Source organism: Takifugu flavidus, chromosome 5 (genome assembly GCF_003711565.1).
Source record: "Takifugu flavidus isolate HTHZ2018 chromosome 5, ASM371156v2, whole genome shotgun sequence".
Taxonomy (NCBI): Eukaryota; Metazoa; Chordata; class Actinopteri; order Tetraodontiformes; family Tetraodontidae; genus Takifugu; species Takifugu flavidus.
In genome coordinates, this window is record NC_079524.1 from 17,007,463 (window position 1) to 17,033,228 (window position 25,766).

The following is a 25,766-nucleotide window of genomic DNA, read 5'->3' on the forward strand; positions in this document are numbered from 1 at the left end:
ATCAGACGTCCGTCGGCACTGGGAAAACACGCCGCTCTGCCACTGAGGATTGGGAGCAGATGGATGGCCCCGGAATTTTGACAACGGGCTCCCGGGAGCGTCTTCCCGGGCGTCTGGAGGCAGCGTGTGCGGAGGACAAAGTGCTACGCTACATTAGCAGCGAGGCAGGACGGCCCCTTCCCTCGGTCCGCCATCACGGTTTCCCCACAGGAGGCAGCAGGCTGGGATCAGCTCTATCCGGCAGCCCAGTGTGTGCGGCTGACGTTGTCCTCGGCTCTAACGCCCCCCCATCCCTACCTGGCTGGATCCCTTGCCCCCATTCCCCGGCCATCCCGGGGGAGAGGCCCAGGAGCGTTTCCTTATCCCGCTGCAGGTTGCGTCACTCCTAATTACTCCTTATCCCTCCTTCATTACTCCGGGGCATCTCATTCTTTCACTCCCTCTTCCATTTACAACACTTGCCCTTCACCTCAATACTTCCCAACCATCTGCCCCCGTTCTTTCGCTCCCGACGTGCCGTTTTCCCGCAGCCTCCTCTTCCCTGCCAGGGATTCTGTCGCGTTTCTCCTCCCACCTGACGGGTTTTGTCTCTGTAAATCCAAAGTTGCTGCCGGGATGCCGCCAGGAAGTGTAATCCCTGGGGGGGGGGGGGGGGCCCTCATAAATAACAGCCTCCCTGTTGTGAGGAGCCAAGGAACAGGTTCAGAGGTGCGGACGGGAAAGGTCTGCGAGCCCGTCTGAGCACCAGAAGAGCATCGGGTCCTCGTTGGGGGAGAAGTTTCCCCTCAGCCCAACATCTCCTCTGGCTCCACCACCAAGCGCTCGCTCCTTCCCCACATTCACGTCCTGCGTGTTTACGCCAAAACCCACATTTACTGGGATTCTGCTCCTGATCAGATGGTGACAGAAGCAACTCTGTCGGGGGGTTGGGGGGGGGGGGGGGGGGGTTCTTTTCACCATCTGTTGAGGAAGTTTCCATGCGTCAGGTACAAACAGGTCAAAACCACACCAAGCTGCCAAACCACTGCAATCCATCATTTGTGCTCCAACCACACACACACACACACACACACACACACACACACACACACGATGATGTAGCTGTTGCCAGTTCAACATATATTTCAGGGGGGGAAATGAGCGTTTCCTTCGCTAGCTTTTAGAACAGGCACCCGGAGAGTCCGCCAAGGCCATCGTGATACACGTTTAAGCGGCGCAGCAGTAAAAAGGTTCCTCCTTTAGGAGGGAACGGGCTCGCCGTGGGAAGTTCCACGCAGCTCATCAGAGAAGCTCCACGCAACTCGGCATGGTGCGACCTCGTAGCCGTGGCGGCGTGATTGCGTCTGCTCACGTCTCGTGTTGGGCCCCAGCTGTCAACGACTCAACGGGCCCAGCGGGAGGCTTTTCCTCCTCTTTTCCGACGGGGAATCACTTCCTGCGGTGCAGAGGTGCTTTTAGTGGCGCGGGGGTCGTTCTGGCAGACGCGCGGCACAGCTGTAAAAATCATTAAGGTGCGCTCGCCGCTTTTTATTTTCTCGGCTGACAATCTGCCGTTAAGAGGCTCAGATTGGCTCGTCGGCTTTCGCCGCGCCTCAGATTACACACGTCAAAGGCGTTCGGTCCCAAACCCCAGTGGTGGGGAGATGACGCCGTTCAGATGGAGGCGAAGCGCTCCAGCGGAGGCCGCGCCGGTGCGTTCTGTCTCACCACAACTGCAGCACAAAGCCAGAAACCTTCTCAGGATCAGCATTTCTCCTTTTGTTTGAGGCTTTGGCTCTTCATCAGCCACTTCTACAAAACGAGGCCATTTTGTCGGACAAGCGCCCCCTGCTGGACGAAACGATAGAGGCGACGCGTCCGGGCTGAAACGGGAACGACTCCTTTTCGCGTCCCGCGCAGCGGGGACATTTGCAAGGCTGCAAAAGTGGCGCAACAACTGAAGCGCGCCCGGGGATCCGGATCATTCGGATCCAGACCGTCCCCCTCCCAACTTTGGCTGGATCGTTCCCAGCTTGACTGAGGTGACCCGGCGGAAAACGCCGCGAATATGCTCGAAGTTATTTGGCTGGACTCGCTGGGTCCAAATCTGTCCCTCCCTCGATCGTTCAAACACAAGGGGAAAACACTGGAATGTCTGGGAATCTGTGGGGAGACACGGGAAACTTCGGGATGCGGTTCGAGCTCTGATTTAGTTGTTCTACTGGACTCGGGAAGGAAAAACCCTCCTTCCAACTTTGATCTTCAGAGAAGCCTTGGAGGAGACGCAGTCAAACGCGGGCTCACGAGCCAGACTTACCTTCTTCCGGGGCTGCCATTTCATCATATTTGTGCACCAAAATGGACCAGCATTAAGATCTATGAGAATGGAATGTAGATTCAAAGAAATCCAGAGCGCGACTCATGCTGCCCCTCCACTTCCTTCAATTTTGCAGCATATTTTCCCCAAGAAGCGATTCATGACGTGCGTGTCTCAGCTTTGCGGCAGTTTTGTTGGGGTGGGGGGGGAGGCAGAGTCCGCACTAATCACGCACGGCTTTAATCCACAGTCGAGGTCGAGGGATAAATCAGAGATCGATGGTGTCGGCCGATCGCGCCGGGGCGGACGGTTCCTGTGCGTAAATCCGTTATGTGCGCCAGTCCCGCCTCGCTGAGATCACAGCCCCCAGGAGCCGCGCGGAGAGAAAACAGGCGAAAAAATAGTCCTCAACTTTTGATCCTCGCTGTCCAGAGGAGACGCCATAAGGTCCAGAGCTGCTCGCCGCACGGGAAACGTCCGAACCCCGAACTGTGTGCTGGACCGCATGAAGAGAAAAAAGGGAAAAAATAAAATAAAATCCCCCCACGATGGGAAAACCTCGTTTTGAAACACACTTTTGGAAGTACGAGTGTGGAACAGTCAGGCGCAGTCAGCCAGCGCGACGCGACGCGGGATCACTTCCATGGGAAGACCGAGATCCAAGGAAAAATGCCTGGAATTCCTACGAGGGGGAGCGGAGGAGATCCCGATGGCCGCAACAGCTCCGAACCGGACTACGGCCCCCGGATGACTTGCCTGCCTGCTGCCTGCTGCCTGCACTCCCACATCTGCTCTCGCCACGGAGGGGCTGTGCGCGCAGCTGGGTCATAGCGCCGCCGCCGCCGCCACCGCCGCCGATGCGCCCGAAAATCGCCGCGCTTCGCTTTTACGCACGGAGCTGACGGAGTTGTCCAGACAGGAAGTGACATTCGCGTCGCCGCGCATCTCAAGGACACGTTCGGGCCCGCGCGCTGCAGCCCGCGATGTGGTCACGACTCACGCGCACCTAAAGTTGACTGCGCGCCTAAAAAGGGAAAATAAAAAAGCTAAAAAAAAAACCGGGCTCATTGCTGGTTAAACTGGTCATGCTGGGATTGGATCGGCTGGTCTTGCTGGTTTAGGCTCGGTTCTGGATTCGGTTTTGTCACCACAGTGCAGCAGCTGGTCCTGGACCTGGGGGGGGGGGGGGGGGGGGGCATTATTGTGCCTTTATGGGGAGGGAAAACGGTCAATAGTGAAGTGGAATCACTCTGAACAATAAGCCGGTGGATCAGATTGGTTTAAAGTAATGGACCCTACGGAGCCGGTCAATACGCTGGGGTGGGTTTGGGGTCGGCGGGGGCCACAGGACTCTGCAGGGTCACGCGATGACAAAGGCAAACTGGAGGAGGGGGCAGATGCAAGCATATGGTCCTATGGACGAGCTCCTGCAGGGAGGGGGGGGGGCACATGGATGAACACGGACCGGTGGACACACGGGCCGCTGCTGCACGGACTGGGTCTGAAGGCCCTCGTGGACCAGCTGGCTCCAATCTTCACCAGGACCTTCAACAGCTCCCTGGAGAAATGTCACGCCCCACCCCCCCACCTTCAGAGGCTTTGGCATCTTCTCAGTCCCCACGAAACCCTCCATCACAGCCCTGAATGACAGACCAGCATCTCTGGAGGACTGGCAATACTGGTGGATCACTGCCCCCAGATTCTCCAAACTCCCCCCCCCCCACTGCTGCCCCTCACCTCAGGACCTGGAGGGGGGAGCAGGAACCGGCTCAGAGTAATAGATTACATTTACGCCAAGGCTGGGGGCCACCGTCTGAACCTGAGTCAAGGATCCATCTCAGGGTGCTGAGCAGCACCCTGGAGCGGTGGTGGAGGTCTGACTCTGCCCCCCCCCCCCCATCACAGGAGCCAGGGCCACTCCTGGGGGGGGGGGTCAGGGTTGTTAAGGGTTGTTTGCTAGTCCAAGGCCCATAGTCTGATTTTAGACAGAAATCCTCTTTAACATCGTCTTTCAGTGAGTAAAGTTGAAAGTTTCTAATTCACCTCCAGACAGACTCTAGTTGACCAGAGCGCCCAATGTTACGGTACTACGACGTACGCTTGTTGTTGTTATTGTTGGTGTTGTTGGTGGTGTTGTGGTGTTGTTGTTGTTGTTGGGTTGTTGTTGGTGGTGGTGGTGGTGTTGTTGTTGTTGGTGTGTTGTTGTTGGTGTTGTGTTGTGGTTGTGTTGTTGGTGGTGGTGGTGGTGGTGGTGTTGTTGTTGGGTTGTTGGTGTTGGTGGTGGGGTAGTGGGGTTGTTGTTGTGTTGTTGGTGGTGGTGGTGGTGGTGTGTTGTTGTTCAGCCATAACTCAGTGGCAGCAATTCGAGTTTTAAAGCTTGATGTTATATTTATATTTGCTATTTTCCTTTTTATAGTCTCTTGGAGTTATTTTGTCCCAAACCATTTCTCTGGACGTCATACAAGGTTTTCAGGTTGGTCCAGCTAATGGCTTAATGCTAAGAGCTAAGCTGGCTAGCTGCCGACGCTACCCTGGCTATGCTACCCTGGCTCTGCTACCCTGGCTACGCTACCCTGGCTACGCTACCCTGGCTACACCACCCTGGCTCTGCTACCCTGGCTATGCTACCCTGGCTACGCTACCCTGGCTATGCTACCCTGGCTATGCTACCCTGGCTGTTGTTGGGGAGACCCTGATGAGAGACATGTGTGATGCCCCCACTGCTGGTGGGGGAAGGGAAGCCTTTTTACACAGAATTGTCATAAAATAAAGGTTGTTTTTATTGAAATATGTGTTGATTGTACATAAAAACCCTCACCAACCACGACGGACCACCAGGAAGGATCCCTGCTGGTCTACAGAGGAGAGCCGGGTCACAGCCGGCGCTAGCGTCCAGCACCACCTCCAAATGGCCCAGATCAGGAGCAAAATGCCCTGAGTTAGCGGCGACGGCTAACCACCGACCTCCATGTCTGCATACAGGAAACAACACTGTGGCTTTCAAAGTATCTGTGGGAAAAGAGGCAGCTTCCATCAGGAGAAAAGTTCTGATCCGGGTCAAAGCTAACAGTGAAATACGGATCAGTTATGCTAAAATAGGTCAGCTGGACGTTCCTGGAGCTGCTCAGAGACGTTGCACCTCTCATCCAAAATGCTTCTTTAGCTCTCAAGAACTATTAATATAACATAATATTAATCATTATTTATTCATATGATGAATAGAACGTGTATTTAACTTGTATAGTGAGGAAATTATTTTTTGTGCCCAAAAACAGCAGCGTCTGTCTCCTAATTATCATCTGGTTGAGAAGAAAATGAATCCAGGCGACGCATCCAGAGGAAGCGCTGAATGAGGAACAAAGATGGACGCGGATGGGCGCTGTTCCCTCGACGCTACGCTCATTTGATACAAGAAACTCCATCACAAACGCAGGCTACGAGCTGAAAATGCTAACTGACGTTAGCGTTCAGCTAATATTACAGTAGCTTGATAGAAGATGTTTACTTGGACAACCGGAAAAAACAATTTAATGCAATATAACTATATATCTGCTATATCTCAGGTAAGCAACAGCTCAGCAGCAACAGCAGCAGCAGCAGCAGCAGCAGCAGCAGCAGCAACAGCAGCAACAGCAGCAGCAGCAAGCCAGTAGCAGCAGCAGCAGCAGCAGCAACTGCTCCTCAGTAGCTCAGCAGTGCAGCAGCAGCAACAGCAGCCAAACCTCAGATGGTGTCGAGCTGCGTTGATACCAGAGGTGAAAGTGTCATAACAGAACGAACGGAGCTGCTTTCTGACACCTATGATGAGGCTGATCCAAGATCAGCCTGTTGCTGCACAACAATGACGATGTGTGTGTGTGGGGGGGCTCATGGTGACAAAGCAGGTTGTGAACCAGTGATTTATGGTGATGGAATATTGTTGGAGGGATCAGAGCCTCAGTGAGAGGAGGCAGAGCCGCTCTAAAATGCTTTATAACAGTGTAATAACAAAAGCAGGACGCAGCGACGACACGCCGCCGTACATCACTGAGAACAAACACCAGCAATCAGTCATTCACCTTTCTACTGTTCTTCCTGCTTTAGAGGGGTACAAGTGTGTGTGTGTGTGTGTGTGTGTGTGTGTGGTGTGTGTGTGTGTGTGTGTGTGTGTGTGAGTTCAGTGTTGATTAAGTGCCTGAGCCTGAGAGGGGGGATAATGAGAGCATCTAAGTAATGAGCCTGAGCATATCTCACAGTGGCAGGGTCCGCACACACACACACACACACACACACCCGCTGTCACAATACACACACACACACTCACACACACACCCCAGTGCATCAGCGGGATCCGTCCTCAGGCTCCATCCTGGAGACCCAGCTGAGACAGCGTCACTGAAGTTTTGATGAGTGAGCTCTAATAGGGATGGATGGGGGGGCCCTGCTATGAGAAGGTCACCTGGGGGGGGGCGCCCCGCGATGAGAAGGTCACCTGTACCGCCCGGCCAACCAGCCCCGAGCAAAGGTGGATGTTCCGGGTCCTGAGGAGACAGGAAGTCCTCCTCTGCTGCAGGAAACCGCCGAATATGATATGAAACCTATCAAAAAGGGGGAATGGGGCTTTAATCTGAGCGGTTCTTGAGGTTCTGGATGAGGTTCAGTTTCAGTTGCCCCCCCCGGTGGAGTACCTGACCCAGTGGCGTTGATGGATCACATGAGAAGTCGAAGACAGATTCGTCATGTCGCCGATTTTTGGACCTGATGGGGGAATTCATGCTAACCGTCGGAGGAACCTGCAGCCTGGCGGGTCCACCAGAGCTCTTCCTCTGGTTCTGCTGGGTGTGGCGGAGGGGTCAGACCGGTCCAGCGGGTCCACCAGAGCTCTTCCTCTGGTTCTGCTGGGTGTGGTGGAGGGGTCAGACCGGTCCACTCCTTAAATCCAGGTTAAAGCAGGATTAGGATTAATCTGCCCTGGCAGAACAGGTGCTAATCCCTTAAATTAGCCGTGTAGCACGGGCTCTGTCATGGCCACAGCAACACCCCCCCCCCCCCCCCCCCACCACCACCACCACCAGCCCCCCCATCCCCCCGCTGTCAAAGCTTCCCGTCACTGCCGTTGACTTTTCTACTCCGATCATCTTCATCCCGCTCTCCTTCAGCCCCCCGTGACGGAGCCACGCTAATTTCCAGAGCTAATCAAGGCCACAGATTTGCACGCCGGTGCGGCCCCGTTTCAGACGACGTGCACGCCCATTTTTGTGGTGTTGAAGGTGAAAGAGGCACCTGGTTCTCCGGCCTGAATGAGTCCAAGGACGTCACTAGACTCTTGGTTCTGTGTCCGATCCGGATGGTCTCCGGGAGCTTCAGAGAATCCGGGCTGATCCCAACAGGCAACAGCGGCAGGAAAAGGTCCCCCAGTCTTCCTCAAGGAAGGTTCCACTGGGTTTGAGAAGCTTCGAGAGGAGCTCGGGAGAAGCCTGGTGGAGAATTTGGGCTCATATCTGCTGCCACAGTCAGTGTGTTATTCCAAGTCCAGGATTCCAGGATTCCAGGATTCCAGTACCAAGAAGGACCCGACCAGCTGGTGACTGTCCCCCATCCTGCTGGCCAGAGAGAACGAGAGTCCAGGAAGGTCAGGCACCAGAACACTGAGCAGCGGGCAGATGGGGGGGGTAGAGGGGGTAGATGGGGGGTAGAGGGGGTAGATGGGGGGTAGAGGGGTAGAGGGGGGTAAGAGGGGGGTAGACTGACAGGGTTGACAGGTAAATGAATGGATGAGAGTGACTGTGAGAGACAGAACTACCTTTAAACCATCACCCTGACTGATGAATCCGCCCCTCCTGAGTGTGCACGTGCGCGTGCACGGGCACCAACACGCCGTGAGCGTGCGCGTGCACAGCGTCCGCCGTGCACGCGCACGCTCGCAGTCCTGCCAGAGGAGCTCCGCACCGGCTGGAACGGCTGCCTGGCTTCAGTCTGAGCAGATGCAAATGTGGAGCCCAGAAGAGCAAACATCAGCACTTCTCAGGGGGGGTCGTCTCTCTGACCCCCATCCTTCCTCCGCTGAGTCTCTCCATCTCTGCCCCCCCCCCCGTGGACTCCTGTGTCCTTCATCCTTGTTCTATTTCATGCCTCGTCCTTCTCTCGCTCGGCCCTCATCCATCAACGCCGGTGTCGTCATCTGCTAGCCAGCCCCCCCCCCCCCCCGTGACCAACTTGGCATTATCCAGACGCAGCTTTGGGCGTGACGCGCTCGCCGTGACTCATCACTTCATCGGACGCCATGTGGCCCTCCCTACCCTGCACGCTCGCCCCCCCCCCCCCCTGAGACGCCTCGGGTGAGCGTTATCTCAGACGTCTCAATAACAAACGTTGGCGGGGGTTTCGCCGCGGTGGCGCCCCCTGAAGGTCGCGGCGCCCCCTGAAGGTCGCGCAATGGCACCCCGAAGGTCGTCCATCCCCATTCCAGGGAATCCTGACAGCGAGACTCGGAATAAAGACGCGCCGGGGACAGAAAAGGTGGCTTCTTTATGGCAGCCCACCACCAGGGGGCGCAGGTTTGCACGAGCCGTTGGAACGCAGCAGCTCCATCAAAGCTGGTGTCGGATCTTCAGCCCGGGGGGGGAGGCAACACTCGACAACAGGCCCGGCAGAGTGGTGCTCAGCCTGGATTACAGCCCTAAACGGCAGCAGTGGATTTAGGGTTACAAGTGGATTTTCTCATCAAGTGTATTCACCACTCAGACGTTTACTTCCTGTTGGCTTTATCAGGGCTGGGGGGGTAATGCCTTCACATCAGCTCTCAAACGGCTCCATCCAGATGGTGCGGCACCCACAGCCAGCTCCCCAGCAGCTCCCAGACGTTCCTGACGTTCCTGACCCAAATCTGCTCGTCTCAAACGCAGGAGGAAGCGGAAGAGACGACACCCTAAAATTATTTTAGTAATTAATTCTCCGTGGCGACCAGTTCGAAAGCAGCCTCCGATAAAACAAGAACGTTCTGGTGCCGAGTCCACACGGTGTTGTCGTTGTCGGTGGGATTATGGGAGTTCTAATGGGTCAGAAGCCTTTTCATCCCTCCTGCTTCAGCCTCGCTAGGATGACGCCTGTGAAGCCCAGAGAGGAAGTCCTCACACCTGTTTATGGCCTCGGCGCCAACACGGACCCCATCTCACCCGCAGCACCAGAACACGGGTTTCTGAGTGCATTATTAAGAACATCAAAGCACAGTTGGGTAGGAGGGGAGACCGGATGCTGCTGCTGCCGGGTCGCTGCACAGTTCAAAAGGTAAAAACGGGATTATTTACTCATTTACGCTGGTATTTGGCCTGCTGGAACACACACACACACACCACACACACACACGCACACCCACACACACACACACACACACACACACACACACACCTAGCCATTCTCTAACTATCATGATACAGTGGGACCTCTACTTACGAAATTAATTGATTCCAGAAGTTGTTTCGTAACCTGAAAATTACGTAAGTAGAGACGCGTTTTCCATGTTAATGCCCTAATCCGTTCCGAACCCCCAAAAATTCGGACATAATTTTTTTATAAATCCTAAAAATGCATCAAAACATGTAACAAATACATGTTACAATTAGATTAGCGCACAATAAATGTAGGAATTCAGTGCAAGGCTTCTCCAGGAACAAAATGAACTTCATTACAGGCTAATCTTACATTAGCCGTCACTACTAGCAACGAACGTTAACACTTGTGGTAACTCCGCCATCTAATGGACAAACATACGAACACCCACAATAAATAAAAGTTAAACAAAGGCGACGCTGGGATACACACAAACCTGTACAGATTGACGTCCCTCCTAGCCAATAGGATGACAGGAAGATGCTAGGCGATAGCCAATGGCAGAGCAGCTACAAGCAAGTTTACATTCGCTAAACTCCACGAGCTGCGAGTAGCAGCGGTTGCGTATTTTTCCTTTCGCATCCTGAAATTTCTTTCGTAACAAGAGGAAATATTTCCCGTTGAGACGCTTCGTAACCTGAAAACTCCGCATGTAGAGACATTCGTAAGTAGAGGTCCCACTGTACTGTGATACTGATACTGATCACTGGGCTAAACCTTAAGGCCCAAAAATCTGTTTGCTAATGAAACGCACATTCTAGTGCTCAGCGTGTGCACAGGAACCCACACACTCTCTAGATGTGGGTGACGGAAGGGAAGCGACCCAGCGACCAGCCGAGAGGTCAACGTTTGCAAAAGGACGAGCGGGACGTTTAAAAACCCCAAGAGGGCTGACACAGGGCAGTACACAGCGGAGGGGGGGGGGGCGGTATTGATGCGTTTGACAGGGGCATCTGCGCTAATATTGATCAGCTATTGAACGCAGCCTCCTTTCTTTGCACTCGCACAAAGCATTTGTTACCACAGAAGAACACAAAGCCCTCTGGTGCTGCGAATAAACTGCTCTCTCTCTGGATGGAGCACACACACACTCACACACACACACACACACACCACACACACACACACACACACACACACACACACACACACACCTAGCCATTCTCTAACTATCATGATACAGTGGGACCTCTACTTATGAAATTAATTGATTCCAGAAGTTGTTTCGTAACCTGAAAATTACATTAGTAGAGATGCGTTTTCCATGTTAATGCCCTAATCCGTTCCGAACCCCCAAAAATTCGGACATAATTTTTTTATAAATCCTAAAAATGCATCAAAACATGTAACAAATACATGTTACAATTAGATTAGCGCACAATAAATGTAGGAATTCAGTGCAAGGCTAATCTTGCATTAGTCGTCATTACTAGCAACGAACGTTAAGACTTGTGGTAACACCGCTATCTAATGGACAAACATACGAGCACCCACAATAAATAAAAGTTAAACGAAGGCGACGCTGGGATACACACAAACCTGTACAGATTGACGTCCCTCCTAGCCAATAGGATGACAGGAAGATGCTAGGCGATAGCCAATGGCAGAGCAGCTACAAGCAAGTTTACATTCGCTAAACTCCACGAGCTGCGAGTAGCAGCGGTTGCGTATTTTTCCTTTCGCATCCTGAAATTTCTTTCGTAACAAGAGGAAATACCTGAAAACTCCGCATGTAGAGACATTCGTAAGTAGAGGTCCCACTGTACTGTGATACTGATACCGATCACTGGGCTAAACCTTAAGGCCCAAACATGTGTTTGCTAATGAAACGCACATTCTAGTGCTCAGCATGTGCACAGGAACCCACACACTCTCTAGATGTGGGTGACGGAAGGGAAGCGACCCAGCGACCAGCCGAGAGGTCAACGTTTGCAGAGGCAGGTCCGACAAAAGGACGAGCGGGACGTTTAAAAACCCCAAGAGGGCTGACACAGGGCAGTACACAGCGGGGGGGGGGGGGGGGGGGGGGGGGGGTATTGATGCGTTTGACAGGGGCATCTGCGCTAATATTGATCAGCTATTGAACGCAGCCTCCTTTCTTTGCACTCGCACAAAGCATTTGTTACCACAGAAGAACACAAAGCCCTCTGGTGCTGCGAATAAACTGCTCTCTCTCTGGATGGAGCACACACACACACACACACACGAGTGCCTCCTCTTGGGCTGCAGCTAGAGCCAACAGCAGCCACTCCCTGGTGTGTCATCCTCTCTGAGAGGAAGGAAGATGCAGGACCGCCCTGTTGCCGTGGCAGCGACGGCCCACACCTCCGGCTCCGTCTACCTCGATCCTGCCGGCTCCGTCAGGAATCTCCTCACTGCTCACCCTGCAACAGAAGACCAAAGCTCAGCAAATGATGCGTGAAATAAAACAGTGACACGCAGCCCACTGGAACCTAATAACACCTCACATTAGAGAGATGAGAAACTATATCATTACCATGGAAACTGCGAGGCACACCGCCGGAAGGCTGGCGAGATGACAAGAGGAGAAAAGGATGGAGAAAGGAGAACGGGAACGATGGGAAGTGTGGATGAAGACCCAGATAGGATGGGAGGGAGGATGCTGAGGACTCCCAGCTGTGTGATGGGTGTTGGAAACACTGAATTAGCAGCCTGTCACGTGGCATCACTCCAGCTCGCTAGCTCTCCTTGACTCCACCAGTGCTACCCGCTAATTAGTGCTAGCATAATTCCACCATGAAGCTCGGCCTTACAGCAGGCTCCTGATGAGTGGCAGGATTAATTGGGAGGGAAAGCTCCGCTGACCTCCTCAGCGGAGATCTTGGGAGAGCTTCTCCGTGAATTGGGCCACGTTGACGGGGCGCTCAAACATTCGGAAGCCCGTCTATCGGGTTCAAACGTGCCGAGGATGGCCGGGGAAAAGGAGCGGAGCGGGATTCTGCTGTGCTGAAGCTGCAGCAACCGTCAGCCGGAGAAATGCCGACCGAGCGTTCTGAAATCCCAGCATTCCCGCAGCAGCTGCCAGGCTGGAGGAGTGTGTGTGTGTGTGTGTGTGTGTGTGTGTGTGGGGGGGGCAGCGTGATACTGAGCAGCTGCTGCAGCAGGTAGAGCTCCAACACCTACGACACACCGGATCAGAGCAGACGAAGCAGCACCTGCCCAGCAGTAGGCTGGGATATGGAGACTCTGGATAATCAGTGGGGGGGGGGGGGGGTATTGATGCGTTTGACAGGGGCATCTGCGCTAATATTGATCAGCTATTGAACGCAGCCTCCTTTCTTTGCACTCGCACAAAGCATTTGTTACCACAGAAGAACACAAAGCCCTCTGGTGCTGCGAATAAACTGCTCTCTCTCTGGATGGAGCACACACACACACACGAGTGCCTCCTCTTGGGCTGCAGCTAGAGCCAACAGCAGCCACTCCCTGGTGTGTCATCCTCTCTGAGAGGAAGGAAGATGCAGGACCGCCCTGTTGCCGTGGCAGCGACGGCCCACACCTCCGGCTCCGTCTACCTCGATCCTGCCGGCTCCGTCAGGAATCTCCTCACTGCTCACCCTGCAACAGAAGACCAAAGCTCAGCAAATGATGCGTGAAATAAAACAGTGACACGCAGCCCACTGGAACCTAATAACACCTCACATTAGAGAGATGAGAAACTATATCATTACCATGGAAACTGCGAGGCACAGTGCCGGAAGGCTGGCGAGATGACAGGAGGAGAAAAGGATGGAGAAAGGAGAACGGGAACGATGGGAAATGTGGATGAAGACCCAGATAGGATGGGAGGGAGGATGCTGAGGACTCCCAGCTGTGTGATGGGTGTTGGAAACACTGAATTAGCAGCCTGTCACGTGGCATCACTCCAGCTCGCTAGCTCTCCTTGACTCCACCAGTGCTACCCGCTAATTAGTGCTAGCATAATTCCACCATGAAAAAGATGCAAATGGCAACATTTGACGCCGTTACCATGACAGATGGCCCGCTAAGGGGAAAGCGAGTGGTGGGGGTGCACGTGAGGCGGGGGGGCTGCTTCTATGTGTGCTGCATTAGCCCACGTCAACACACTCCAGGCTAAAACAAACAGGAAGTGCATGCAAATGAAGCTCGTGAGGAGCTGCCAGGAGGCAGCAAAGAAGAAATAAACAAATCTGTGAGGGATAAAAGGTGATTTGAGTGAAGCTTCCTGCCAGCAGGTCGTGGGTTCGCTTCCTGGTCTGTGACGTGTGCCGTCCTAACGTCCAAGATAAAAGACTTCAAAGGTAAGGGGGGCACCGAGTCTTCAGAGCGTCCCCCCTGGGGCCCGGTTCTACCTCCTGATAGATGTTCCCTGGCGCGATTGGGTCCACGTTGAACGTGTGGACGCTCAGAAGACACATTATGGGTCCTGGTCCACGGTGACGGATCCAGTGGGAAGAGAGACGGGACAGGAACAGAAGCCAGCGTGTCTGAAGAGCAGGTAGAGACGCAGCGGAGGACACTCGTTTGTCCAGGGTGGGAGGAGCCAAGTGTGGCGCCGAGTTCAGCCAAAGCAGACAACGGACACGTGGACACGTGGACATCTGCTCGGTTAAAAGCCAGAACCTTTCAACCTCCTGAAGGGTTATTATGAGGGAGGACGGAGCAGACAGGTCGGGTGTCCCGCTCCTCCAGCGTCCGACCTTCCTTTGAGCTAACGTGCGCTAACTAGCAACTAGCAACCCTCCGCTGTGAGGAACTTCATTGGGAGCGTCGTACGTAATGGGCTCCAGCTCCGCGCTAATCGCTAATGAAAACTGCTGAGGAGCCAAAGGGGGGGAGGAGTGGCTGGGGAGGAAGGATACGAGGAAGGATACGAGGAAGGATGCGAGGAAGGATACGGGGAAGAGGAGCTCGGAGAGGTGACGCCTAAGCTCTCGTTCATCATCACAACATGCATCAACCGGGTAATCGCCGGGCTCCATCCTCCACATCCCATAATAACTGACCCCTGTGACGGGGGTGGGGGGGGGCACAGCAGCTCAGGGTGGGGCGGAGCCTAAACCGGCGCTCCGCGGGGCGTCACGAGTCTCCTGAGAACATGCACACAACCCCGGCAGCAATATCCAATAAAGCAGAACCGGGGGAGGGGCGTGGTGCCGGCGGGAGGGCTCGCCCACCCGGAGCAGGAGGCGGCAGGACCAGACCGGGTCCAGCAGAACCCGACACAGAGAAGGAGACAAGGACACCTTCTGGTGTTTCATTCCACACATCAGCAGGAAGATCTGGGAACCCCCCCCCCCCCCCCCCCCCGCAGAACATGATTCAATGATGATGAAACATTCATGATAACATTCTGCTCCTTCCCTTATCTTCCAGAAAGGTCTCAAAGACTCCTGGTACTCCGGAGCCCCAGATATGAGATTAATCAGGAGGAATTACCGGAGTTGTGTTTATTCTAGAGGAACACGCCCCCCTGAGCCCCCAGCAGAGAGATAAGCAGCCAATGATAGGAGGGAGGGGCCAATGGGGAGGGGCCAAGAGAGGAGGGGAGGGGCTAAAAGGAAAGGGAGGGGTAAGAGAGGGGAGGAAGGGCCAAGATGGGTGAGGAGGGGGGAAAGGAATCAAAACCGTCTTCAATGTACCTTTATAGTCGCTCCCTTTCTCCCAGTATAACAATGTAGCAGCAACAGCAGCAGAGGAGCATCGTCCTCGCAGGACCACCAAATACTGTCACGTGCACTCTGCTGCACAAACTGGTACACAGGTTACACACAACTGAGCACAAACACAACAGACAACGCACAACAGCACCACATGTGGAAGCATTGACAGCTAACGTGAGCCTATTTGAATCAAGATAGTTTAATTAGCAACCCTCACGCCGGCTGCTGATGAATAAAATGCACGTCTGAGGTGCACAGGTGCTTCACATTGTTCAAACATGCATCAGTGCCACAGACAGCACACAGAGGGTGACTGGTGATGATCCAGTTCTGCAGGTTCTGCAGGTGGACTCAGAGTCCATAGAGCACATGTAGCGCTCCTGACAACCTGTCATCACACCTGATGGAGCCCATCATCACCTCCAGCACAGGTGAGCAGCCTCCGTCTGGCTCCGCAGCCCAGGAAGTGCTAAAGCTAATCTGGGTGGCAGCAACGCGCTGGTCCCCTTCGTCCTCCGACAGTTTGTGCTGTAGAAGCTGAGATGGGAGTTTCAAGCAACCATTTCTGAAGCACCGATGCGAGAAAAAGATCAAAGAAAGGTCAAAAGATTAAAGCAGATGTCACACTATTAAAGGCAGGGTCAAAATATCAAAGCAGATTTTTTAAAAAGATCAAAGCAAGGGTCAAAAGGTCAACAGAAAGGTCAAAAGATCAAGGAAAAGGTCAAAATGTCAAAGAAAAAGCTAAACAGAACAACAGAAAGGTTAAAAGATCAAAGACAAAGTCAAAAGATCAAAGTTAAGGTACGCTTTAAAGGTGTGTAATGACACAGAGAGGCCGAGCGGCACTCGTCATGAGGCCCCCCCCCTCAACTCAATTGTTCTTTTCTTGAATAAAATATGAATCTGTCCAGAATAATAAAGTTTCAAGTCAGAATGTTTCATATCAGAGACCAAAATCCAACATCTCGCGTCTCTAAACGCTTTGCTCAGGATTCAGAGTCCAAAGCAGAATTAGCAAGGCAGCATTAATATTTCAGAGCTTTTTAGATTAGATGATTAATTTTATTCAAAAGTATAATGAAGACGGTGAAGTTTAGGAAGACTTTAATGAGACTAAGTGCCTTCAGCTGAATCTTGTTTACAGCTAAATGCTAACGCTAGCCTGCTAACGTGATCCTCCTGCTTCGTGTAGCAAATACACCAATCTTCACGCCTCCCTGCCAGCCTGGGCAGGAGCTGAGCTGGTTAGCTGGTTTCAGCTAAACCCCACCGTGGTTGTCACCTGACAGGTGGAGGTGGGGCCCCATGAACTGGCCCCACACCTCTTTGTGGATCACCTGTTTGCTAAGGGTTCTGTATCACCAGCACCGGGCAGCATGGCCCCCTCAGCACTGGTTCCTAATGGTTCCAGCAGCTCCAGAGTTCATTAGAACATGTTGCTATGCTATGCTATGCTATGCTATGCTATGCTATGCTATGCTATGCTAGCACATGTAGGGCAAGCCTCTCAACATGGTCTCCAGCACGTTGTTAGCCAGCAGCTACAGCTGATCTGAAGAAGCTTCTGCCAGAATCGGCCCAGCAGTTTTGTGTCTCTGGGCCGATCCGGATCCCCTCCTCATCCGTGACGGAACCATCAGGAATTCTTGTTTTTTGGCAGCCAGATAAGCAGGAAATAAATGACGTGAAATGTTCAGTGGGATGAATTCAAACGACTGTAGCTTTCAACAGTGAGCTAATGACGCTAATGATGCTAATGTAGCCTCTGAGGGCTGCTCAGGTAAGTCTGAAGTTAGAAGCATCAATATTCCAGCCTAGAAACTCCAAAACTATCCCAGTTTCTTTATGATTCCCGTCCTCGCCAACAGTCCGACGTTCCTCAGTGGTGGCTGCTTCACACCTCTGGCCCCGACCACTGGAAGAGCTCGTTTCCGAGCTTTGTGGACAAACTTCCCAACCAACTTCCTGTTTGTCACATGCGCGTTTTCCCTCGGCCTCGGGAATTCCTGCAGGACAGGAGACACTCAGAGGCAGGAGTTTGGTCCTCCCGAGCGTCTCTGGGTGGATTTGAAGGAAAACTAACTGCTTCTTTTATCGTACATCTTGTACACAAGGAAAAATGAATTCAATGATAGTAACCACGAATATGCAATGTGGTGCCAATGCTAACGTGCACCAACCAAGCTAGTGGGCACCAATGCTAATGCACCACGTGGCACCAATGCTAATTAGGCACCAATCATGCTAACGTGGGCACCAATGATTTTAGCAACAGCGTGCAGCGTGGCAGCATGGCAGCAGGACCAACGTCAACGAGATGCTCATCAGAGACTCATCCAATCGGTGCATCCATCCATCATCCACTGTACATCCATCCATCATCCAACTGTACATCCATCCATCTATCATCCAATGGTGCATCCATCCATCATCCAACTGTACTTCCATCCATCCATCATCCAATGGTGCATCCATCCATCATCCAACTGTACATCCATCCATCATTCAACTGTACATCCATCCATCTATCATCCAATGGTGCATCGATCCATCATCCAACTGTACTTCCATCCACCATCATCCAATCATCCATGCATCAGCATCCATCCATCATCAACTGTACATCCATCCATCATCCAACTGTACATCCATCCATCATCCAATGGTGCATCCATCCATCATCCAACTGTACATCCATCCATCCATCATCCAATGGTGCATCCATCCATCATCCAACTGTACATCCATCCATCATCCAACTGTACATCCATCCATCATCCAACTGTACATCCATCTTAAATTTATTTATTTATTTATAAGTTTGTGCTGGTGAGTCCAAATGGGTGCGTCTGAAGGGAGAACGTTCACCAGAGGAGAGCTGATCAGGTGCACGCAGGTGTACGCAGGTGCACGCAGGTGTACGCTAGCCTCTAGTGTTGGCTAATCTGCGCTTCCTGCTCCTCTCTGCTCCTTCTTGGGGTAAAACACATTGGAAAGAGCTTTTAGTTTGGGGCTCTTTTTATTGTTAAAGAAGGGGGGGTGGGGGGGATGTGGGGGGGCGGCTGGTGGTTTCTTGAAAGTCGATTATATTTTACTGAACGCTACAATTTGGTGGGGCGCCTGGGTGGCAGCGACCAGAACCGCCTGGCCACCATCACAGCGGCCCACAGGAGCAGGACCCCCCCCCCCCCCAAAACCTAACGGCTGTCGCTCGCTTCACAGATTTTCCAGACGAATAATTCCAGGTTTGCGCCCACGAGCGCCAGCCTGCGTCCGTGCGCACTCCCAGCTCTGTAATTACAGCCCTTCGTTTGACTTGTTCATTAGTTGAGGCCTCGGCCGGAGCCAAAGGGAACCCTGTCATTAGTGGCTCCTGGCTCTGCTGGGCTGGAAAACAGGGGAGGGGGCAGGTTCTGACCCGCTCCTGCCGTACCGAGGCGGTGCAGGAGTCCTCCCGGCTGGGGCAGGTTCTGACCCGCTCCTGCCGTACCGAGGCGGTGCAGGAGTCCTCCGGCTGGGGCAGGTTCTGACCCGCTCCTGCAGGACCGAGGTGGTGCAGGAGTCCTCCCAGCTGGGGGAGGTTCTGCTGACAATGGTCGTGTGAAACGGGAGATTCCGCCTGGGAATTTTCCGGAGCGTTTTCCTCCTCCAGCAGCTGGAGTGGACAACACGTCCTAATACGCCGCTTATTTGGCGCCGTCGTTCTGTGTGGTCAGCCAAAGGTTAAAGGTCAACCCCTCTAGAAGGTGAAGATGGTAAAAAGCACGTTAGTCAGCAAAAATTAAAGGAAGGCGCCGTTAAAGATGATAGAAGCCAATAGGTCCCCCACTGGTCCCCGTTGGTCCGTCTTTGGTCCCCTGTTGGTCCCCCATTGGTCCCCTGTGGTCCCCCATTGGTCCCCTGTTGGTCCGTCTTTGGTCCCCCACTGGTCCGCCGTTGGTCCCCTGTTGGTCCCCCGTAGGTCCCCCATTGGTCCCCCGCTGGTCCCCTGTTGGTCCGTCTTTGGTCCCCGGTTGGTCCCCTACTGGTCCGCCGTTGGTCCCCCATTGGTCCCCTTTTGGTCCGCCGTTGGTCCCCCGTTGGTCTCCCGTGGTCCCCCACTGGTCCCCCACTGGTCCCCCGTTGACGATGAGGGGGGAGGACCTTTCTTGGCCTGACAATCCTGCCGCAGCTCTGGCAGTAAAGGATCCGATATCCTCACTAGAGCCCATCAGAACCCATAATCACGAGATTAGGGACACGTCCCCCCCCGGCGCCACCAGCCGTCTTCTGGCTCCCGGAAGGTCTCCTGTCGGCGCTCGCGCAGCATTGGAGCGACAGAAGGGGCTGAGGACGGGACAGAGGGCGGTGGTCCTCCAGGCACAGTGTTGCTACAGGGGGGAAGGGGGGGACACAATACGGGAATAACATCTCGGAATAACATCTCGGAATAACATCCAAGCAGAGTCTTCTCATGGACACTCATTTTCTAGAAGAGAGACAGAAGAAAGAGTGAGGAGGTCAAACCAGGCTGCGGTTCCGTTCGTCACCGCCAGGGGCAGCAGAGGGCCTAAAGGTGACGTGGATCGCTGCACAGTTGCTCGCGCCTCCATCAAAGGTCCAGGCGCAGCAGATGGACCCCCCCCACACACACACACACACACACACACACACACACACACACAGGCAGCGTGTGTCCCCCCCACAGGCGAATCACCTCTTTGAGGGGGGAACTTTGGTCTTGACTTCAACACTCAGCAGAGCGTCTCCATGGCGACCGCTTCGCCACGTGCTTTATTATTTAGGGTTTGATCGGAGTCGCATCCCAACAACGATCCAGATGAAGAGTTCGCGATTGTCCCGCTCACGCGCGGCCCTCAGATGTCCTGCCGCTTGACACCACTGCCCCCAGTGGTGAGAGGAGGAACTTCAACCCAGTTTCTGCTCTTCCTGTCCTGAGCCTGGTCCTGGTCCTGGTCGTGTTAGCTTCAAACGACCTGAAACACGAGAAACACAAATGAGGCAAAGACAACAGTTTTGAATTTTACGTGCAAGGAGAGCGGAGAGATGTGCTCAGTTCCAGATCTCCAACTCGTTCTGACGCACACCTCCCGCCATCCTTCTTTTATTGAGATTAGGAGGTCCCTAGTTACAGAAGTCAAATGTGTCTAAGGGGGGGACACAAGATAGCAGGTCCCAAACAAAGCAAAAGACTGTGAGTCATAATGGTGAGATTATACGTAGGCCTTCACTGATTTGATTAGCTTAGCTCGCACACAGCACATTCTTCCATAGCAGACAGATTAAAAGAACTCCTCCTGGGTCATGCCCTAACCCTAACCCACCTCCTGGGTCATTGTCAGGCCCTAACCCTAACCCAGCTCCTGGGTCATTGTCAGGCCCTAACCCTAACCCAGCTCCTGGTCATTGTCAGGCCCTAACCCTAACCCAGCTCCTGGGTCAGGCCCTAACCCTAACCCACCTCCTGGGTCATTGTCAGGCCCTAACCCTAACCCAGCTCCTGGGTCAGGCCCTAACCCTAACCCACCTCCTGGGTCAGGCCCTGACCCTAACCCACCTCCTGGGTCAGGCCCTAACCCTAACCCAGCTCCTGGGTCAGGCCCTAACCCTAACCCTCCTCCTGGGTCAGGCCCTAACCCTAACCCACCTCCTGGGTCATTGTCAGGCCCTAACCCTAACCCAGCTCCTGGGTCATTGTCAGGCCCTAACCCTAACCCAGCTCCTGGGTCATTTTCAGGCCCTAACCCTAACCCAGCTCCTGGGTCAGGCCCTACCCTAACCCACCTCCTGGGTCATTGTCAGGCCCTAACCCTAACCCAGCTCCTGGGTCAGGCCCTAACCCTAACCCAGCTCCTGGGTCAGGCCCTGACCCTAACCCAGCTCCTGGGTCAGGCCCTAACCCTAACCCAGCTCCTGGGTCAGGCCCTAACCCTAACCCTCCTCCTGGGTCAGGCCCTAACCCTAACCCACCTCCTGGGTCATTGTCAGGCCCTAACCCTAACCCACCCACCTCCTGGGTCAGGCCCTAACCCTAACCCACCTCCCGGGTCATTGTCAGGCCCGAACCCTAACCCAGCTCCTGGGTCAGGCCCTAACCCTAACCCACCTCCTGGGTCAGGCCCTAACCCTAACCCAGCTCCTGGGTCAGGCCCTAACCCTAACCCTCCTCCTGGGTCAGGCCCTAACCCTAACCCTCCTCCTGGGTCATTGTCAGGCCCTAACCCTAACCCACCTCCTGAGTCAGGCCCTAACCCTAACCCACCTCCCGGGTCATTGTCAGGCCCGAACCCTAACCCAGCTCCTGGGTCAGGCCCTAACCCTAACCCAGCTCCTGGGTCAGGCCCAGACAGATTTCTCACCTTTCTCGTGTACAGTGACAGGTGTTGGCATGTCAAAAACACAGGTGTCTGATCAGCATTGCCAACCTGATCCAGTGGGTGAGAGTGCTTTTCCTTAAGTTGATCACATAGCGCTGAGAGGAGACAACAGCTCTCCAGGGTCAGAGGGCAGGCGCTGGGCTAGACTTGTTCTGCGTCGCAGCGTTAGTCCGTTACGCCGCGTCATTCTTTTCCACCAGCCGAGGCTCGCTCTGAACTCAGCCGTGGGAATGTTCAGCTCTTTGGCTATTTCCACGACCTTGAGCTGAATGACAGCTCTGCTGATGGGCGTCCCGTCCTTTCGTTTCTCGTCCACGTACGCGCACACCCTCCTGTCGAGCTCTTGGAAGCGGCCGCTCTGAGGACCACGGAAGGCTTTTCTCTGACTGTGAGCATTTTTTAGGCCATCTTTTTGAGCTCTCCATCTCCGTACATTACACTCCGTGACACCATATTTCACAGCCGCTTTGCAATTGTTTGAAGACTCCGCCTCATTTATCACCATCATCTTGAAGTTTGCATCATAACTTCTCCTCAGCTGCCGGTTAACCTGGCCGATCTTCGGCCCATTTCTCCAGATTGTCGCTACGTTTCTCTATTTTCTGTTATCTCTTCTCTTATTTTCTTCTCTTTTCTTTCTTACCGCTATTTTTTATTTTTATTCTTCGTGCTAACGCTATTTTTTATTTTTATTCTTCGTGACAGGGGTTTGCTTTGGCCTGGGGAGTTAAGTTCAGCATTCGCACGTGATGACTCCTGTGGTGAAGATCATAAACAACAGCAAAGATATCTGGCGCCATCTAGCGTTGTGAATGGGTATAATGTCTAGACCCCGAATGTAAGACGACCCCCACTTTTTCAGTCTTATTTCAATGCAAAAAACACCGTCTTATATTCGGGCCAATACGGTAAAGCCATAGGTTGTATAATGCTGCTGTATCTGTCCTACCGTCCCTCCTGTTGAGACATGTGTTACACCATGGCTCAATATAGCGGCCCATTTATACAGATTTTTTGGTAGGATAGGTTTTCCTGCTGGTCATACATAGATGTCTTCTTTTAAGGTTGCTCACAGCCAGGGCTTTTTCCATCGCCATCGTTTCTCTGGGGGAAATGTTGCATTTCTTTATCTTAATAACAACAAATCTTTAGTTTGTTCTATAGGAGCTCCATATGTTTAGTGTCAAAGACTTCTTAGATTGTGTTCATTGCTGGCACATAAAGAAAAATGCTTTGATTTTACTAAAGTGACACAAACCCATCTCAACACTGTTTTTTATATCCTCTATATTATTGTGCGTAGTCTGTGTAACTGTTGTGCTTTATTTCTGCTGGCTTCTTTAATGTGATGTAAACCAGCCTGACATAATACCAGTTGAGTACTTTATTTGATGTTGCCAAAGGTTTAAAAACAGCCAGACAGACAGAATAAGAAATTGTGAAAATTTAGAGGATGAATTATACCTGCTGGTATCTGATCTTGAATGGCAAATTTTAGAGTATTTTATAGGGAAGTGAAATAATGTTTGGACCTCTTATCAGGCAAAGAGAAAGTTGTTAAGAACTGCTCTAAAAACACCACCTCAGGGGGACTATATCCAAATCTCTCCGTTTACTGATGGGGCGTTGAAACATCAATACGCGGATTCATACATTTAGAACAGGACGTTGCACCAGAACTGGAAGCGCGGACTGATACATTTTTAACAGCGGTCCTGCTTCAGCCCTCCGGGGCTTAATAACAAAATATAAAAAATACCAAAATTTTAATTTTGGAAACATTGTTGTCGGTTGTTCGACTTGCCGGCTTTTGCAAAATTGCTAAATACGCGCTAGCATGCATGTTTTAAGCTATCGTAGCGGTATGTTTTACCATGCCTGCGCCCTATAATCCGGAGCGCCTGATGTATGTGTTAAATACAGAAATAGCACCCGTAACTGAGGCTGCACCTTTTAATACGGTGCGCCCTTTGGTCGCGAACATACGGTATATAGAACATAGGGCACGTTTGTGCGTGATATCACTCCGCGTCTGCGCAACGACCACAACCTCCTATCTTTAGTATTACTGTGCCAACTGGTGGTCTTTAGGGTTGAGGATAACGGTGATCTATATGTACCTATATGTAGCTATAGCGTCATTGGCCTCCACTCCAGCCACTCCTGGTAGTTCCTCAAAAACACTGAGTTTCTAGTGGATGCACAATCTGTGGAAGCCAACATAGAAACTTCTGAAGAGCCAAAGTTCTTGCAACAAAAATATAGTCCCCAATTAGCTTGTTTTGTTATCACACGACCCCGTCCCCATTATCTTAAGAGAATATAAAAGAATGAGTGGAGACAGACGAGAGAATGAGACGTTTTTGGCGCGTGTCGCTCTTGATTTTGCGTTTATTTTTGCAGTAAACTTAAAGGAGGCCTTTTCACTTTATGTTTGATTCCATTTAAGCTGATATTCCATTCTTGACATCTTTAAATTTACAGTATTCATGGGAGATTTATTTGGTCATTTTGCTTCTTTTTATTTCCTATTTCCCACATTTATTCATAGTTTATATTAGATTGCAATAAATCCTATAACATTGAACAGACTGACTAAAGTCAAATGACCTGTGGTTCCCACCGATAGCCGTCATTCTGATGGGTTTTTGCTGGCTGCAGCTGAAATATTCCAATGCTCCATGTCAGAGACAGTAAATACTAAACCCTAAAGATTCTGAAGGCATGATGTAAAATAGTAACGTATAATACAGACATTTGAAGAGACAATTAAGAGAATGTTTTCATGCTTATAAGAGTGGCCGAGGAGCCATTTAGAACTTTATAAAGATGCATTGTGTGATACCAGGAACTAATTTAACTTCAAGGCGAAGCTGCTTCTGCTTTGTCGACCATCGACTGATCTCCTGAAAGTCCACCAGCGCTTTTTAAAAACTGAATTTTTCATCTATGGAGGGAGTAGACGGCAGATGTTTCCACAGATGCTCTTCACCAGTGGTCAGTGAGTGATGCAGCAGATGAGCGGGAGTTGACTGGCTTCAACCAGCTACTGACTCAATGTCTCCAGCCCATAGTGTGGATTCTCTACGAGATCAGAAAGCAGCTTCACTCCTGAATCCTTCAGCTGGTTGAGGCTGAGGTCCAGTTCTCTGAGATGGGAGGGATTGGACCTCAGCGCCGAGGCCAGAGAGCCACAGCTGGTCTCTGATAAGCTGCAGTCCCTTAATCTAAATAAAGAAGGGAGACTTTTATAAGGTTATAAGTGAAACCAGTATTAATCTGAAAGGTTAATCAAAGGCATGATCTGTAAATATTTAATTTAGTTACAGGTTAAAAAATGATAGTAATATGTAATTACCACAATTCCAACCTCTCAGGTTTGCACTGTTCCAGAGGAGAATATATATTGTTATGGCCCTCACGCTTCCCAGGTTCTCCCACCTCTTTCCCTCCCATCTCATCATGGAGATCCATCTCACCTGTGGCTCATCTTTAAAGGCACAACCTGTCTTAGATGACTTCCTGTCTCCCTCACCATCTCCCTCCTCGTTGGCTGGTGTCTACCAGGCACCCTCACCTAGTTTTGTCTAATTTTGGTTACCATCTGTGGGCTTTTTCATTGTCCTTAAATCAATTTATCATGAATAAGTGGTCCCCGTGTGGCCCTCCCTCCTGAAGGAACTGGGCACAACACACACACTCAGAAAGTGTGAGGACCCTCGGATGGAATAATGGACATTTTTGAGAATGGTGTTTACCTCAGAGTTTCCAGTCGGCAGTTTGGAAAGTGGAGAAAACCACAGAGCAGCTTCACTCCTGAATCCTTCAGCTGGTTCTGACTCAGGTCCAGTTCTCTGAGATGGGAGGGATTGGACCTCAGCGCCGAGGCCAGAGAGCCACAGCTGATCTCTGATAAGCTGCAGTTAATCAATCTGAAAAATGCAGGATGAGGTTATACGGTGCAGGTCTGCATGTTATCTGCGTCAGTACTAAACCTACGTTAGTTCTTAGTTGGGTCAGACCTGAATTCACGATATTACAAGGAATTTTTTTAATGTGGTGCATCACAGCAGTGTT

At 52.2% G+C, this 25,766-nt stretch overlaps 2 protein-coding genes and 2 long non-coding RNA genes across 4 annotated transcripts in view; all 4 read right to left on the reverse strand.

Annotated features, from left to right (window-relative positions):
- LOC130525304 (tetratricopeptide repeat protein 28-like) overlaps nucleotides 1-3,273 on the reverse strand; it is a 76,042-nt gene extending 72,769 nt beyond the window's left edge. Inside the window, 1 exon segment of the mRNA XM_057031920.1 lies at nucleotides 2,297-3,273. Coding sequence (XP_056887900.1) covers nucleotides 2,297-2,323 — 27 coding nt within the window. The 5' untranslated portion in view covers nucleotides 2,324-3,273.
- Nucleotides 3,274-9,934: 6,661 nt separating this feature from the next.
- LOC130526207 (uncharacterized) lies at nucleotides 9,935-11,328 on the reverse strand. The gene is made up of 2 exons (XR_008950682.1): nucleotides 11,141-11,328; nucleotides 9,935-10,028 (listed from the first exon to the last, which is right to left on the reverse strand). It is a non-coding gene; the product is annotated as an uncharacterized LOC130526207 (long non-coding RNA).
- Nucleotides 11,329-20,326: 8,998 nt separating this feature from the next.
- LOC130525987 (uncharacterized) lies at nucleotides 20,327-20,871 on the reverse strand. The gene is made up of 2 exons (XR_008950633.1): nucleotides 20,774-20,871; nucleotides 20,327-20,606 (listed from the first exon to the last, which is right to left on the reverse strand). It is a non-coding gene; the product is annotated as an uncharacterized LOC130525987 (long non-coding RNA).
- Nucleotides 20,872-24,049: 3,178 nt separating this feature from the next.
- LOC130525977 (uncharacterized) overlaps nucleotides 24,050-25,766 on the reverse strand; it is a 242,442-nt gene continuing 240,725 nt past the window's right edge. The window contains 2 exon segments of the mRNA XM_057033300.1: nucleotides 24,050-24,916; nucleotides 25,448-25,621. Coding sequence (XP_056889280.1) covers nucleotides 24,736-24,916; nucleotides 25,448-25,621 — 355 coding nt within the window. The 3' untranslated portion in view covers nucleotides 24,050-24,735.